At 44.9% G+C, this 16,810-nt stretch overlaps 1 protein-coding gene across 1 annotated transcript; it reads left to right on the forward strand.

Moving 5' to 3' along the window:
- Positions 1 to 196: 196 nt before the first annotated feature.
- LOC309364985 (uncharacterized protein) lies at positions 197 to 16,070 on the forward strand. Its single transcript, XM_081903055.1, has 3 exons — positions 197 to 1,238; positions 10,241 to 10,384; positions 12,688 to 16,070. The coding sequence occupies exons 2-3, from the start codon at positions 10,354 to 10,356 to the stop codon at positions 13,782 to 13,784; spliced, it is 1,128 nt and encodes a 375-aa protein (XP_081759181.1). The 5' UTR covers positions 197 to 1,238; positions 10,241 to 10,353; the 3' UTR covers positions 13,785 to 16,070.
- Positions 16,071 to 16,810: the final 740 nt, after the last annotated feature.

The following is a 16,810-nucleotide window of genomic DNA, read 5'->3' on the forward strand; positions in this document are numbered from 1 at the left end:
GGGAAGGTTTGGGGGACCTCTGATTCAGAAAAGGGATTGGCCTTCATCACTGCCTCCTGTGGCAGTGAGTTCCATAGTTTAACTATGTGCTTTGTGAAGAAGTGTTTCCCTTTGTCTGTCTGGAATCGCCTTCCCTTCTGCTTTATTGGATGCCCCCAGTTTTCAGTGTGATGAGATTTCTCCACGCCATGCCTTTTTTCTAAACGAAGAAGCAGAAATTGTTGCACATTTTGCTCTGGCCTCTTGGCCCTTTTGATTGTCATTTTCTAAACCATGTCCACCTCTGCTATAGCCTTTCTTCGGTGAGGCAACCAGAACTGTACGCAGTACGCCAAATGCAGTCACACCACAGATTTGTATGATGGTGTTGTGATGCTAGCAGTTTTATTTTCAAAATCTTTCCTAATGATCCCTAACATGGGAATCAGCTGTACACTGGGTTGACACTGAATAATTTCAGCAGTTGCCATTTGTCGTACTTAATTCTTTATTTGTATGCCACCTTTCTTGCAACATCAACAAAATGCTCAATTTTTCGCTCGCTAGCTTGCAGCGTCAGGGAAAAAATAACACAATTCACACTCGCAGTCACAAAAACATAACAAAATTTAAGAAGCCGTACATAATAAATGAAAATGTATCAATAAATGTACAGTAAAATGAATCCTTGTGTAATTCCAAATTAGGTGTAACAATAAAAAATGCAAAGCAATAAAAATACCAAGCACAGCAAAAATAAATCATCTCCTAAATTAAATCTTGACCGCCAACAAAAACTCCTAAACCAAATCCCACTGTGATAGCTTGGTGAGAGGTATAGAGAGGTCTCTCAGCACCCTTGACAAAAACTTGGATTGTCTGGGGGAAGCCATGACTGATTAAAAGTGGAATAATGCTGCTTTAAATGTATAGTGCAGATGGGGCCTTTGAGACCCTGAAAAGAGTTAAAGTGATGGATGCTTGTTCCTAGAGAGGCTTTGGAATGCGGGATGGGAAAAGAGCCTCTTCCTGGCCCCGCCTCCTTGGTCCAGGCAAATTTTGAACAGCTGCAGGAAGAGGTGAGTTGCACAGCAGGAGTCTATTTAGGGAAAGCAGAGGGGAAGGGAAGGGAAGGGGGAAGGGTGCCCAGAGGGGACAAACTTAGAAAGGGAGTGAAGGTGGGTGATCTTCTGGAACACAGGTGCTGGCAGTGGGTTTTCCTCCTTCCTATTCTTCTGCAGTCCAAGTCCTGCAAGTGAGTACATTACATTTACTTCGGTTCCCAGGCAGCTTAAAAAGAAAGGAAAAGAAATCCAGGGTCTTGATATCCATTGTTTGAAAGTCCAGGAGTAGGTGCTGCTGAACTCAATGGGGCTTCCTTCTGCGTGGACACGTATAGGACTGCCCTGTTTTGTTTTGGGTTTTTTTGCAATATATAAAAAATTTCAAGCAGTTTCACAATTGTCTTCATATCAATAATTACATTATTTCATAAACTGACTTCCCACCCCCACTTCCACAGTGTTTGTTTTTACTCATACCTTTTCACAGCATTATATCTTTATCTATTACAAAAACTTTCTCTAAACAAAAAAAATTCCTTCCAGTAGCACCTTAAAGACCAACTAAGTTAGTTCTTGGTATGAGCTTTCGTGTGCATGCACACTTCTTCAGATGCATGCACACGAAAGCTCATACCAAGAACTAACTTAGTTGGTCTTTAAGGTGCTACTGGAAGGAATTTTTTTTGTTTTGACTATGGCAGACCAACACGGCTACCTATCTGTAACAAAAACTTTCTCTGTTTACCGTTATCTAGGATTGCCCTGTTAAGATGCTTACATTTAGAGGTAGGGGGTATATTTTGGATTGCATTTTCCCCCTCATTTATATTTGGCCTTTTCCTCCAAGGAACTAGTGGTGGAGTGTTCATTTATTTTTATTTATTTATTGAATTTATATACCGCCCTATACCCAGGGGTCTCAGGGCGGTTCACAGAATAAAATCAAGATAAAAACCACAAAATACATACTAAAAATGAAAACAACAACGCAATAGCCCCCCCTCTTGTTTTATCCTCACAACAACCCTTAGAGGAAGGCCAGAATGAGAGACCGTGACGGTCACTCAGGCCCCACCTACACTATACATTTATATTGGTAGGATACCACTTTAAACAGTCATGAGATAAAGGTAAAGGGACCCCTGACAATTAGGTCCAGTTGTGGCCGACTCTGGAGTTGCGGCGCTCATCTCACTTTACTGGCCGAGGGAGCCGGCGTACAGCTTCCGGGTCATGTGGCCAGCATGACTAAGCGGCTTCTGGCAAACCAGAGGAGCGCACGGAAACGCTGTTTACCTTCCCGCCAGAGTGGTACCTATTTATCTACTTGCACTTTTGATGTGCTTTCGAACTGCTAAGTTGGCAGGAGCAGGAACCGAGTAACGGGAGCTCACCCTATTGTGGCATCTGAATATAGACTGCATTTTTAATCAAGACTTATATTGGCTTATATCTTGATCAGGTTCCTAAATTAAATGGGCTTAGATTTTCAAATGTTTCATGCCAGGCAGAGGAACCTTGGCAATGTTTTCCTCCTGAACAAGGCCCCCCCCCCCTGATTTATAGCAGGAAAAACAATTCTCAAAGTCATAAAAAGGGGGAATTACATACACTGCCCTTGCAGGCTGAGAAAACACAATTAGGAATGGGCAAATAGTAAAATGATACCATGGGCCTTTCTTAAACTTGAGCCACAGGGTAAAAGGCCAAGAGCAAATTGTTTTGAAAACAACTGGCTGGAGAAGGGGGGGAGTGTAAACAGGGGAAGAGACTTTTTTCTTCACTTTTTATTTTGAGGCTGTAAACTGTTCCTTCCTTTTACTTTGAGGAGATTTATCCTTCTAAAAAGCTATATATGTTATGTATGAAATATGCTGGCTTAAATGTAATTATGCAAAGGATCTAGAAAGAAAGAAATGCTAAATTCTTATTTCATAGAGTCATATTGCTGTGAGACCAGAGGGGCAAAACGAGCCCAGCTCCCCTGCAAGACAGGAAAACGCCAGCGAGCACTCATGACAAATGGTTGTCAGGCCTTTGTTTAAAGACCTCCAAAAGGAGATATTTCATTGATGATGCATGAGAATATGAACCCAAGGTCTCTGACATCTGTTCAAGATAAAAATTTAAGATTAACCATTTGTTTTAGAAGGCAATAGGGCAAGGAGGGCAAGAGGTGAGCTGGTAATTAAGATTCCATGTAAGATATATTATTACTTATTTGTCATTTATATATAGCTCTTTGTCTCCCTTATAAGGACAGGAGGATATGGGTGTATCTTTTTGTGATTAGTTATAGCAATCAGCCAATAGGAAATCCAACCAGGCTGATTGAACAGAGGCAGCCCAAGGAGGAGCAAAGGGGGCTGGATTAAGGGAATATAAGTGCTGGCCATAATGGCAGGAGGCAGGCCAGAGCTTGGTAACCATATACCACTGAGCCTCTCATTTATTTGTCTGACAAATAAATTATTATTTTAATTTCTCTGTTGCTGCGTTGAATATTTCATTCCAGCTAAGCGTTAACCACAAGCAGGGTGCTACACTATCGCGGGGATTCGAACTACCAACCTTCTGATCAGCAAGTCCTAGGCTCTGTGGTTTAACCCGCATCCCGTTAAACAGTCATGGCGTCCCTCAAAAGATCATTGGAACTGCATTTTGTTAAAGGTGCCGGGGGGGGGGGCAGGGTTAGAGTACCTCCTATTCCTCCCACAGAGCTAAAATTCTCAGGGTGGTTTAACGAGAAACACTTCTTCCCAAGGAAGGGCCTCCTCCAGATGCCGTCGTCTTATCTGGAAGTCCACTCCTGTTGGGGTGATGCAGTTGATGGAGAGCTGCTTGGACGAAGACCACTCAGCCATGATACTCACTGGGTGAGCTTGGGCTCAGTCACAATCTCTCAGCCTAAATTATCTCACAGGTAAATTATCCCCTTGAACTTCTTGGGAAAAGGTGGGATATAAATGCAGCAATAAAAGAGGAGGAATACTGAAGGCATTGGGCCTTTAGTGTTGTGGCACCTGCTGTTTGATTATTATAAAGGTGTCGCCTTTGTTGTCTTTTCAGCACCTACTGAATATCTTTCCCAGTCTGCCACTGAATTGGATTTTTGTTTTGGTGTGTGTATCACTTGTTTGCTGCCCTGGGCTCCTTTGGGAAGAGGGATGGGGGTATAAATTTAATAAAGCAAAAAAAATAAAATAAATTCTTCAACTCAGCCCCTTCGCCCTATTGGACAGGGTACAAGAGAGAGGATCTCTAAACTGCTTCCCAGCGCGCACTGGTAAATTTTTCCAGGGGGAATGCAGAAGTCTCGTCTGTCTGATACCCTGCCCACTGACGGCGACGGACCGGGGGGGACCAGAGAAATAAACAGGCAACCAGCTAAGGGTAAGTGCACTAAGGGGTTTTGGCCCTCCAATTAATTGGGAGGAAGAGAAGTCCTGATCAAACTTCTGCGTCTCAGTAAAGGGGAACTGAGTACGCTAGGTGGCTGGGTACATCAGATGGTGATCTGGTGTAGGGAAAAGGGAAGATTGGGAGGTAGAGTGTGGTTGAAGTATCTAGCGCATTGCATGTGTGAGAAAGTACAATGTGTAGCTGACCTAAGTGTGGAGTGAGTACTACTTCGTTTCCCAGTAAGGCGTGTGTGTGAGTGACTGAGTGGATACTTCACAGGGCCATACAATGGGAGTTGGGGGTTCAAAGGGGGAAAATACACCTCTTGAATGTATGTTAAATAATTTTAAGAAAGCCTTCTCAGGGGCATATCGAGTCAAAATGACGCCAGAGCGCTTGAGAACGTTATGTGAACTAGAATGGCCAAAACAAATTACTGGATGGCCATCCCAGGGAACCTTTGATATAAATTTAGTAAGCAAACTTTGGTCTAACATCACCAAAGAAACTGGAGGGTGCCCAGAACAATTTTCATATATAGATTCCTGGCTGAGCACATTAAATAAAAAAAATCCTCCATGGATAAGGGAATGCAAAGTCCAACGATGCAAATTATTGGCTGTAAAAGCCGAAGCTAGGAAAGGAATCTTGCCAAATAAACTTAAACCCATTTTTGAGGGACCAGAGGAAGAGGTGCTTCCACCTCCCCCCTATGCTCCACATCGAAGGGAGCCTAATTCAAACCCTCCACCAGTTGTAACCCCAAGGCAAGAAAGTGGAACGAATAATGGGGGTGGAGTCACAGAGCTTGATTCCTTGATAGATTATGATAAATATCTTCAGGAGGCATTGGAGTCCTATAATAAAGCCCAAGCAGAAGTGGTTATTCCACCTGTGACTCCTAATAGACCTCCATCTACAGTCTCCTTTAGTGGAACAACTGATTGCCCACCCCAAACCCCTGTACATCCAAGTCCCAGAGAAATATTACAGAAGTTACAGGGAGACCTTGATCGGTCAGCAAGCAATACAGCCAGGCGTATAAAGCTGCTAAAAGAACGCCTTGGAACAGATACCATCCCTTATGATTTGAGGCCCCTAGAGCAAAGTGAAGAAAAAGGTCACGTAGTAGCCCCTCTTAGAAGAGTATTTGATGCACTTGAGGAGCCTGTGCTGGTTAATGGGCAACCTGGACCACGGCCACCTCGAACTTCGACCCTGCAATGTATTCCATTCACAACTACAGATCTGATGAATTGGAAAACACCCCATCTTTCGCAGAAAAACCTCAGGCTATGATGGACTTGGTGACCTCAATAGTAATAGTCCTATTTGGACAGATTGTCGCCAGCTCCTGAATACTCTTTTCACCACTGAGGAAAGGAGAGACATAATTGAAAAGGCACAGATATATTTGCGTGAGCAGGCCAGAGTGGGAAATATTTATAATATTGACCATCATCTCCAGGACAACTTTCCCTTGGAAGATCCTAATTGGGATCCAAACAATGCAATTCACCTGGCCAGGCTTACTACCTACCGCCAGACGCTTGTGCAAGGCATCTGCAGGGCATGCCAGAAGCCCACTAATATGTCTAAAGCAGGGGTGTCAAACTCAAATTCATCGGGGGCCGCATCAACAGTTTGGTCACCCTCAAAGGGCCGGTTGTATCTGTAGGACTATGTGTCCACTCTTTATTTGTATGGTGCATGTATGGGGACATATTTATACTACTGCTGGCATTATATCACTCCGTTTCTCCTCTCTTCTACAATGGGAATAACCATGGCCTACCTCCTAGGATTGTTGTGAGATCACATTAAGTGTGTGCAGTCGGGTACTGCTGCTGCAAGGCTGAAAACAAGAAACCAGCTCCCTAAAATACAAGCTGGCAATAGCCCATTATGTGGGTCAGAGGCGGCTCTGGTGCAAGTTCAGCTTTTCTGCGGAGCTCAGAGAGGCATTTGCCACCCTAACCCACCACGCTCCGTTGGCCCCAGTGTCTGTTGTGTGTGCCCCCGGGGGGGGGGATGATTGCCACGAGGCTTCCGGCAGGTGCTTCACCCAGGAGGGAGAGGGCCCAGCCTGCCTCCATCTCTTACGGCCCTGCACCCCAGGGACCAGGCCGGGCTGTGCCAAGCCTGCAAAGGAAAAGCACAGGCTGCTTTAATATCCCCATGTGCTTGCTGACAACCTCCCACTCCACAGCACCAACAACCGGCCCTTAAGGTGGCACGGGCCAGCAGCAGCAGCAGGTGACACAACTTCGGCTGCCATCTCTCCAGCAGAGCAAGGCGCCGACGCCGACGCTGCTCGGCTTCCTCCGGCCAAGCTTCCCCTGGTGCGCGGGTTTTGCTTTCGTGCTCTCTTTATTTATTTTTTACAGTAGCGACCTTGCTCAGCCAGCACCCGTTGCACGTGGGTTGCTTGGAGGGGGGCGCGCACAGAGCGACCCGAGCGGCTTTCCGAGCCAACCCTCCTCAAGCCCACCTTAACAAGGGCCTAGGCTTGCTAACTTTGCAGCTAGACCTCGGTGTTTGTACGCACTGCAGAAAATGTGCAGGACTTTAAAGGTGCAGGGACCGTCCCGCATCCAGCCTGCCTTTCTGGGAGGAGAGGAGGAGGAGGCGGGGGCGGGTGAGTCACCCGTGTAAGAGGGAAGAGCGAGCGATGGCCCGGGATCAGGCCTCTCCGATCAGGGCCAAAGGTGAACCGAGGGAGGAAGAGAGAGAAGGATCCCTAGCTTTGTGTGCAGCGGCGGCTCTTACACGCGCGGACCCCGCGATGGCACAGCCGGTGTTGTGTGCTTTGCTCCGTCCAAGCGGGCAAAGTGAGGGCGGAGAGCCGGAAAGCAGTCCGCATTTCACAGAAGCAAGCGCCGCAATAGGTACTGCGAGCCAGACAGGCCTTGACAGCGGAGGGCGGGCTCAATTCGGGGCTTGGCGAGGAGGAGAGGGAGAAACCCGAAAGGGCACCGCGCGGCTGGGTTGGGTTGCAAATCAAGCGTGTGAAAGGGTTGCCTTTTGCAGAGCCGGACAGGCGCGGAAGGAGCGTTCCTGCCTTTGTCATTGATAAAAGGGCTTGCGGGGGAAGCGGGGGCGGCCCTTACGGACACCAGGAATTGCTGGCTACACGGGCCACATGACGAGGTCTGGCGGGCCGGATTTGGCCTGCGGGCCTTGTGCTTGACACCCGTGGTCTAAAGTCTCAGGAGGGTAGACGTGTTACCCATAACACTGTTTCGTGTTCGGTGCGCACCCACAAAAAGACTTAAGTTGTCACCTTTTGAGCTCCTGTATGGGAGGCCGCCCTCCTTTGTTCAGGATATTCCAACTGACCTCAAACAAATAGGAGACCATGTGACACAGGGACAAGTGCAATCTCTCCCGTGTTTTTGTCTCTCTCCCGTGTTTGTTTGTTTTTTATCTTAACAGGTGGGCCCTCAAGCACACGCCGTGCAGCATTGCCAAGCCGATTCATCAGCTCCAGGCTGGCATAGCATATGGGTGAAAGAGTGGAAACGTGATCCACTTGCACCTAAGTGGCGTGGACCTTACACCGTCCTGCTCTCTATTCTAACAGCGGTGAAGGTAGCTGAGGTGACCCCCTGGATTCATCACTCTTGTTTGAAGAAGTCCGGAGGCAGTTGGACGTGCAAAGGTGACCCCTCTAATCCTTTAAAACTGACTCTCTCCAAAAACCCCTGTATCTAGCCCTACCGGGAACGGGTTAGGTCACGGGCAACATTAGACGACCGGCCTGCTGCAGCCACAACCTGGAAGCTGGCTGACCTGCGCACGCCTGAAGCTTGAGGAGCGTCTAAACCAGCAATTGTGAACGGGAAGATTCTCTTATACAATTGATTGACTGCCCCCTTGTGGAACAATTATCAGAGATATTACACATTGGGGATCCTTGGGATATATGTTTTGGTCTTGGTGGTTCCCCATTTCTGTCACTGGGGGAATTATATTGGGACTAATAATTATTTGCTATCACAATAAGGTAATCTTTTGTGGAAGGAATGCATATGCTAGACATCAACATGATTTTATTATTAATCCTGATCCCTTGGGAAGGGGAAGGGTCCATGAATCTGACCAAATTTGCTAAATATGGATTCCGCCATGACCACAATATGTGGGTAGGCTTAGCTGAGATGGTAGCCAATGTTGCAAATAGGACTAATTGCCTTGTTTGCTCTCTTGGGCCAGATGATTCAGAGGGAGGTATGCCCTTATTACCAATACCATTAAGTGCCATTGGTATGGTAAGCGAAATGCCACACCAAACAGAAGTACAGAATTTCCCCGGTTGGAACTCAACTAAACCAATACGAGTTATACCTGTGCAAGGGGAAATCTGTGTGCATAAATCATCAGATGCAGCTGATCCTACCATGATAGGCTCTTCTCATTGCCACTATACTTGGGATTATATTAAGAATAGTCAAACCTGGGCAAACGGTACTACGTATCGAACTCGGAATACCTTGCCCTGTGCACCTCCTTTTATTCATGCATGGAAAGTGGTGTGGAACATAACTGTGACAGAAAAAGGCAATCTAACATACTGCACTGTGAACTCTCTACCCCTTTTGATATTTCGCCTTATGCACTCCACGTACCAAAAACCTCAGACCCGATGGTTGTGGTGGATATGTGGAGAATGGGCATACAAGAAACTCCCTTCCAAATGGAGTGGGACTTGTTTCTTGGGATGGGTATTACCACCAATGTGGATTATGCCCACTAGTTCAGCTAAGCGAACACGAAGGAATGCTGATATTTCTCGTATAGCAGGAGGAAGTACCCAAAGTTGGAGCGGTACTGATGATTGGCCGCCAGAGCGCATTATAGCCTATTATGATCCTGCCTCCTGGAATCCTGGTGAGCTCATACAAGGGGCACGGGATCCTATTTATAATCTAAACAGAATAATTCGATTGCAAGCAGTAGTGGAACTTGTAACCAATGCAACGGCCCAGAGTTTGAGACTTATTGCACAACAGTTGGATGAAAGTAGAGCCGCCATTTTGCAGCTGAAAATGGGAATGGATTATGTACTTGCCAGGCAGGGAGGCCTATGTGGAGTCTTGAACTTGACAGGGAATGCCTGTTGCTTTAACATTTCTGATAATGGTGAGGCAATCCGTGTGTTGGCTACAAAGATGGAGAATATAGCACATGTCCCAGTACAAACATGGAAGGATGGGATATGGGATGGCTCACCAATTGGTTACCTAATGTTGCGGGACTCAAAGGGATATTATTGTCTTGCTTGTTTTTCTTGACGGTAGTAATAATGGTTTTATGTATGGTGCCATGTATCATCTCACGTTTTAGAAGTACAATTAGCAAGATGATTTCGAAAGAAACTCTACCTCATATCATGGCCCTATACAGAGCTTTACCTCAGGAATATGATGAAGATCAAGCTATCAAGGACGCTTGGTAAGCAAGGTCCTTGAGCTTGAAAGGGGGGAATGTGGCATCTGAACTTTTCCCTTGAACTTCTTGGGAAAAGGTGGGATATAAATGCAGCAATAAAAGAGGAGGAATACTGAAGGCATTGGGCCTTTAGTGTTGTGGCACCTGCTGTTTGATTATTATAAAGGTGTCGCCTTTGTTGTCTTTTCAGCACCTACTGAATATCTTTCCCAGTCTGCCACTGAATTGGATTTTTGTTTTGGTGTGTGTATCACTTGTTTGCTGCCCTGGGCTCCTTTGGGAAGAGGGATGGGGGTATAAATTTAATAAAGCAAAAAAATAAAATAAATTCTTCAACTCAGCAGGTTAAGACCCAACATGAAAGAGGTTTAAATGGAGAACCATGAAAAAGGAGCCAGGTTTTCTTGAGGTCTGAGGCTGGTGAGGGTGGACAGACTCTTGCTGTGAGGACGATCTCATGTCCCCTGACCAAACTGCAGTCTGTGCAGGTAAGGGAATGGGGAGAATCCACAGCTGTTTCTCAAATATTTTCTGATGCCACAATATTTATAGCTGTTAAGAGATGCTGTTCAAGAGACTAGGGCTGTGTGAATGCTACACCTTTAAAGCACCGTCTTTCCCTCAGTGAATTCTGGGCACTGTAGTTTGTTAAGGGTTGCTGATAATTGTAACTCTGTGGGGTGGAAACTGCAATGCCCAGAATTCTTGGGAAGGAAAGAACATGTCTCTCCTGTTTAGTGTATACACAGCCATATGCAATAAATGCCCCTTAGAGAGCCCTGAAGACAGGCTGCATAGACATCATACATTTAAAGCACCTTTAAAGCACACGGCTCCCTCCAAAGAAGTCTGGGAATTGTAGTTTGTGAAGGGTGTTGGGAATTGTAGCTCTGTGATGGGGAAATTAGTTTCTGTGATTCTTGGGGGAAAGCTGTGTGATTTAAATGTGTCTGTAGCCTTCAGGTGTCTTAATACCATTGGGTTTATTTAAAGATATACAAGCAGAATCATACTAAAGTGTTATGCCTACAAGGAACTTCCAAAAGGAACAGCTGTGGCAGAATCATGCTCCAAGGCTGCAATCTCACTTTCAGTTACTTCCAGCTAGAAACCTCCCTTGCTCCTTCTTTCTCTCTCTCTCTCTCTCTCACTCACTCACTCACACACAAACAAACAATCAATCTATCAAATAGATATACAAATAGCTGTGCAAACATGTCCCAACTAGCCACAGTAGGAAGCAATTTGCCTCTGCACAGTGATCACCAGATGTGATTCCCAATTTGCCTTGTTGGGAATCACATCTGGTGATCACTGTGAGAACAGGATGCTAGACTAGATGGATCACTTAACTTTAAAAATAAGAAGGCCCTAACTGGCATAATAAAATAACACAAAAACAATAAAATAGCTTTATGAGAACAGCAAATCAACAATACTGAAAGAGGAATGGTAGGGACTGATCATATGGGTCAAGGAAAGTCAGGGCAAAAAGATATGTATTTGCAAGATTCCAAATACATATGAAGTCTTATATAAATTGTCTCAATAAACGAAGTGGCAGAAGTTGCTAATAGTTGTTGTTGTTGTTATTATTATTATTTTAATAATTTTTTAATTAATTTTCAGCACAATTATACAATTTTATCCACATTTTCACAAATTATCTCTTTTTGGACTTCCTTCAGCTTCTCTGGTAATCACCCATATTTTCCTCTAAATTACACATTCCTATTATTATTATTATTATTATTATTATTATTATTATTATTATTATCATCAACATCATCCCATCTGGCTTGGTTTCCCCAGCCACTCTGGGTGGCTTCCAGCAAAATATAAAAAATAATAAAGTGTCAGAATTATGCTTCATGTGTGGTGGGGGAAGGGTCTTCCACAGTGCAGGGGCAAAGTCAGAAAATGAACGTTTTTGGCTCACTGCCGTGTGATACTCTGTAGGGCGCAGTGTCATGAGTTAAAATTTCCTCAGATCGTTGATGTGCTCTCCTGAAGAGACAGGGTCTCTTCAGGAGTAGGCAGTCTTTTAGGCCTCCAAATTATTCAGGGCTTTTATGTGTGTGTCACAAAAGACCTTGAATGTGGCCTGGTAGCTGATGGACAGCCACTGCAGCTCCCTTAGTGTGGATATAATATGTATAATAATACTTAATAGTATTGTGAATTTCTATGACAGTGGTGTTTTATCCCTGAAAGCTGGTTTAAAAAGTACAGTGGTACCTTGGGTTAAGAACTTAATTCATTCCGGAGGTCCGTTCTTAACCTGAAACTGTTCTTAACCTGAGGTACCACTTTAGCTAATGGGGCCTCCCGCTGCCGCCGCGCAATTTCTGTTCTCATCCTGAAGTAAAGTTCTTAACCCGAGGTACTACTTCTGAGTTAGCGGAGTCTGTAACCTGAAGCGTCTGTAACCCGAGGTACCACTGTAATTAAAAACAAATAAATAATAAATACCACTCAGCAATAGTCCCTTCAGAGTAGCTTGACTGTCTTACCTTGCCTCAGGCTTCATGGTTGCTAGGCCAAGGCTGCGTACACATCTTTTAAAGCACAGGGTCCTACACACCCCAAAGAATCCCAGGAACTGTAATTCATTAAGGCTGCTAGGAATTGTAGCTCTGTGAGAGGCAAACTGAAGTTCCCAGGATTTTTTGGAGAGGAAAATGTACTTTAAATGTATGGTGCGTATTCAGTCTCTCTCGCTCTTTGGCAATTGTTTCATGACCTCTGGATGTAGGGTGTCGACTCACAGTTGAATTTCTCTTTCCTTCAGATATGGAGTCTATGAATGAGGAAGCTAACAAGAACCCAGAGCTGAAGAGCTCTGAGCTGAGGGAGCCACTCCAGGCAGCAGTGCAGATAGCCAAAGAGCAAGATACCCAGTGCGTTGTGAAGGTGGAAGCTGTTTTGAGACAACGGGTGGGAAATCCGGGCGGGATATTAAATAAGACGATTAGATGTTCAGAAAGCAGCAAAGACCTGGATGAAATCTCAACCGAGGAGGCAAAAGGGAAGAATGAGGGACAAGTAACCTCAACAGAATGTGAGAACAGCTCTTCCATTGCAGAAGAGAGGCCTTATAAGTGCTCAGACTGTGGGAAAACCTTCTGTAGGAATGCTAACCTTATTAGACATTATAGAACCCACACAGGGGAGAAACCCTATGAATGCACCGTGTGTGGGAAAAGCTTCTCTCAGAAAGGAAATCTTGCTATGCATGAGAGAATCCATGCAGAAGAGAAGCCGTACAAGTGTTTGCATTGTGGGAAATCCTTCTGTAAGAACGCCGACCTCCTTCGACACCAGCGCAATCATACAGGGGAGAAACCGTATCAGTGCTCCGTGTGCGGGAGAAGCTTCAGCATGAATTCTGACTTTATTATACATTTCAGAACCCACACGGGAGAGAAGCAACATGAATGCTCAGAGTGCGGCAAAAGCTTCAATAAGAAATGTAACCTGGTTGCACATGCCAGGACCCATACCGGGGAGAAACCGTACAAATGCTCAGAGTGCGAGAAATCTTTCTCTACAAACTCGGAAGTCTTTAAACATTACAGAACCCACTCAGAAAACAAACCTTACGACTGCTGGAACTGTGGCAAGAGGTTCAGGCAGGAATCACATTTAGCCGCACATAGGAGAATCCACACTGGGGAGAAGCCATACGAATGCTCAGGCTGTGGGCAGAAATTTACTCGGAAAGGAAACCTTGCTCTTCACGAGAGAATCCACACAGAAGAGAAACCATACAAATGCTTGGAATGCGGCAAATCGTTCCAAGCAAACTACAAACTTATTGCACATCAGAGACTCCATGCAGGAGAGGCTCCATATAAATGTCCGGACTGCGGCAAAAGCTTCATCTGAAAAGGGAGACTCACAGCACACCTACAGTTCCACTCAGAGAAGAAACCATATGAATGTTTGGATTGTGGGAAATCCTTTGTTATGAACTCTGATCTCCTTAGACATCAGAGAACCCACACGGGTGAGAAACCATATGAATGCTCAGACTGTAAGAAAAGCTTTAGTCGGAAAGATGGCCTTCTCAAACATATAGTCATCCATTCAGGGGAGCAATCGCAGACGTATGAGAAACCCTATGGATGCTTGCACTGTGGCAGAAGCTACAATTACAAGCAAAATCTCATTATCCATATGAGAAATCACAGCGGAGAAAAGCCCTATCAGTGTTCAGACTGCGATAAGGCCTTTAATACAAACTCCGAGCTTACTAAACATCAGAGAATGCACACAGGAGAGAAACCGTACAAGTGCTCTGAGTGCGGGAAAAGCTTTAGCCAGAAAGGAGACCTCATTGTCCATGTGAGGATCCACACAGGGGAGAAACCCTATAAATGTACCGATTGCGGCAAATGTTTTAGCCTCAGTTACCTTGTGATCCGCCACCAGCAAATGCACACAGGGGAGAAACCGTTTCTGTGTTCTGAATGCGGGAAATGTTTTGGTATACGCTCAAAACTTATTCGGCACCAGTTGACTCACACCGGAGAAAAACCATACAAGTGCCTGGACTGCAGTCAGTGTTTCACTCGTAAAACGAACCTTTTCAAACATATGGCAGCCCATTCAGCGAAGAAGCCATAGAAATCCCCTGGAGCAGGCGTTGGGTTGGTCCATGATTGCTATAGTTGTATTCCTCACAAGTGAATGCACACAGAGCAAAGCAGTGTTCCTAATGGGGGAAAGTTTCAATCTCTCATCAGCCTCAAAGTAGCTTATATGGCACAGTTAATTTTCTAAGAGCAATAAGATCCTTCAGGAAGCACTTAATAAGCAAGGGTCAATTAAGGAGTTGTGTACTCCAAAGGGAGGTAATTGAAATACAGAGCATAATCATAAGAAAATACAGTCGTACCTTGGAAGTCGAACGGAATCCATTCCAGAAGACCGTTTGACTTCCAAATCATTCAGAAACCAAAGCGCGGCTTCTGATTGGCTGCAGGAACTTCCTTCAGCCAATCAAAAGCCCCGTTGGATGTTTGGGTTCCAAAGAATGTTCGCAAACCGGAAGACTCACTTCCGGCTTTGTGGCATTCGGGAGCCAAAACGTCCGAGTACCAAGGCGTTTGAGATCCAAGGTACAACTCTATGTTCTATAATGATGAAAATATAGACCTTAAAACTGAAATATTTGTGTGAAAATGAGAGTTATTCAGCAGGAACTAGCTTTGGAAGGCTACAAATGGATCTGGGCTAGGAGACCACCACAAATTATATCTGTAGATTGGAAGGAATATACATATATATATCAATACAGTATGCAATATCAAGAGTATCTGATTCTTTATTGACTTTCTCATACACACACATACTGCACAGGATATATGTTGAAGATATGGTGGTCAACATGCAGGTTGTTTACGTATATTTTGGAGTTAATTGGTAATTCAAACTTATTGCTTTACTGTCCAAAATGTTATCTTAGAATGACCGGGTATTTATTACCAAATGATCCAAAAATATTATTATTGATCTATTTACAAGGGTTAGTAGTGGAGATGGATCTGGCTCTGGTTTCGTATTTGCTGAAAGCAGCAAAAAGAATAATTGCTAAAGCGTGGAAGACGAAATTGGCACCATCGATTCTGACTGGTCTGGAAAGTTAGTGAATATCGTAATACTATTATTACCGGTCATTTATTACTTGCTCTTCACCAGCAGGACCAAGGGTAGGTTACAACAATTTAAAATGCTGAAAAACAGTCAAAACAGATTGCAATCACAGGAGTAGGGAAAAACACATTTTGAGTGTCCAAGGCTGGTGTAAAGAGGTGGTAAGGAAATATATGAACAAACATTTATAAAGAAAAAGGGCTCCTCCCAGAAAGAAGAGGGAAAGGAGAAAAAGGAAGTGCAAAACCCGCTGAGGGGAAGTTAGGGCTGGTCCTCACCCCAACCAGGGCTGGATTAACCATTAAGCAAAATAAAGCCATGCTTAGGGCATCAAGGTTAGGGAGGCGTTACAGAAATTTTTCACTGCTGGATTTACCACGGGCCATATGGTGCAGCTGAACCAGGTTCCACAAAGAAGGCTCCTGCAACAAATGGAAAAATACATACTATATATACAATAATAAAAAATAAATATAAAGTGGAAGTATGCAAAAATAAACATTATTCTCCATCTTACTGTAGGCTTTGTTTCATTTCAGAATTATTTTTTTACAGTTTATTGTTCATATTGTTTATGAAGGACCAGGTGCACAGCCTGGGAGTCATTCTGGACTCACAGCTGTCCATGGAGGTGCAGGTCAATTCTGTGTCCAGGGCAGCTGTCTACCAGCTCCATTTGATATGCAGACTAAGACCCTATCTGCCCATGGACTGTCTCACCAGAGTGGTGCATGCTCTACTTATCTCCCGCTTGGACTACTGCAATGCGCTCTACGTGGGGCTACCTTTGAAGGTGACCCAGAAACTACAACTAATCCAGAATGCAGCAGCTAGACTGCTGACTGGGTGCGGCTGCTGAGACCACATAACACCGGTCTTGAAAGATCTACATTGGCTCCCAGTACGTTTCAGAGCACAATTCAAAGTGTCGGTGCTGACCTTTAAAGCCCTAAACTGCCTCGGTCCAGTATACCTGAAGGAGCGTCTCCACCCCCATTGTTCTGCCTGGACACTGAGGTCCAGCTCTGAGAGCCTTCTGGCGGTTCCCTCTCTGCGAGAAGCCACGTTACAGGGAACCAGGCAGAGGGCCTTCTCGGTAGTGGCACCTGCCCTGTGGAACGCCTTCCCACCAGATGTCAAAGAGAACAACGACCAGACTTTTGGAAGACATCTGAAGGCAGCCCTGTTTAGGGAAGCTTTTAATGTTTGATGGATTACAGTGGTGCTCCGCAAGACGAATGCCTCGCAAGACGAAA

The sequence above is a fragment of the Podarcis melisellensis genome, assembly GCF_964234715.1.
Source record: "Podarcis melisellensis genome assembly, chromosome: 2".
In the NCBI taxonomy this organism is placed as follows: domain Eukaryota; kingdom Metazoa; phylum Chordata; class Lepidosauria; order Squamata; family Lacertidae; genus Podarcis; species Podarcis melisellensis.

What these genes read in the sequence shown, in the direction of transcription:
- LOC309364985 (XM_081903055.1), top strand. Translation starts at nt 10,354, where the DNA reads ATGTCCCCTGACCAAACTGCAGTCTGTGCAG. An exon ending in CCAAACTGCAGTCTGTGCAG is followed by an intron (nt 10,385 to 12,687) that starts GTAAGGGAATGG and finishes TCTTTCCTTCAG; the next exon opens with ATATGGAGTCTATGAATGAG.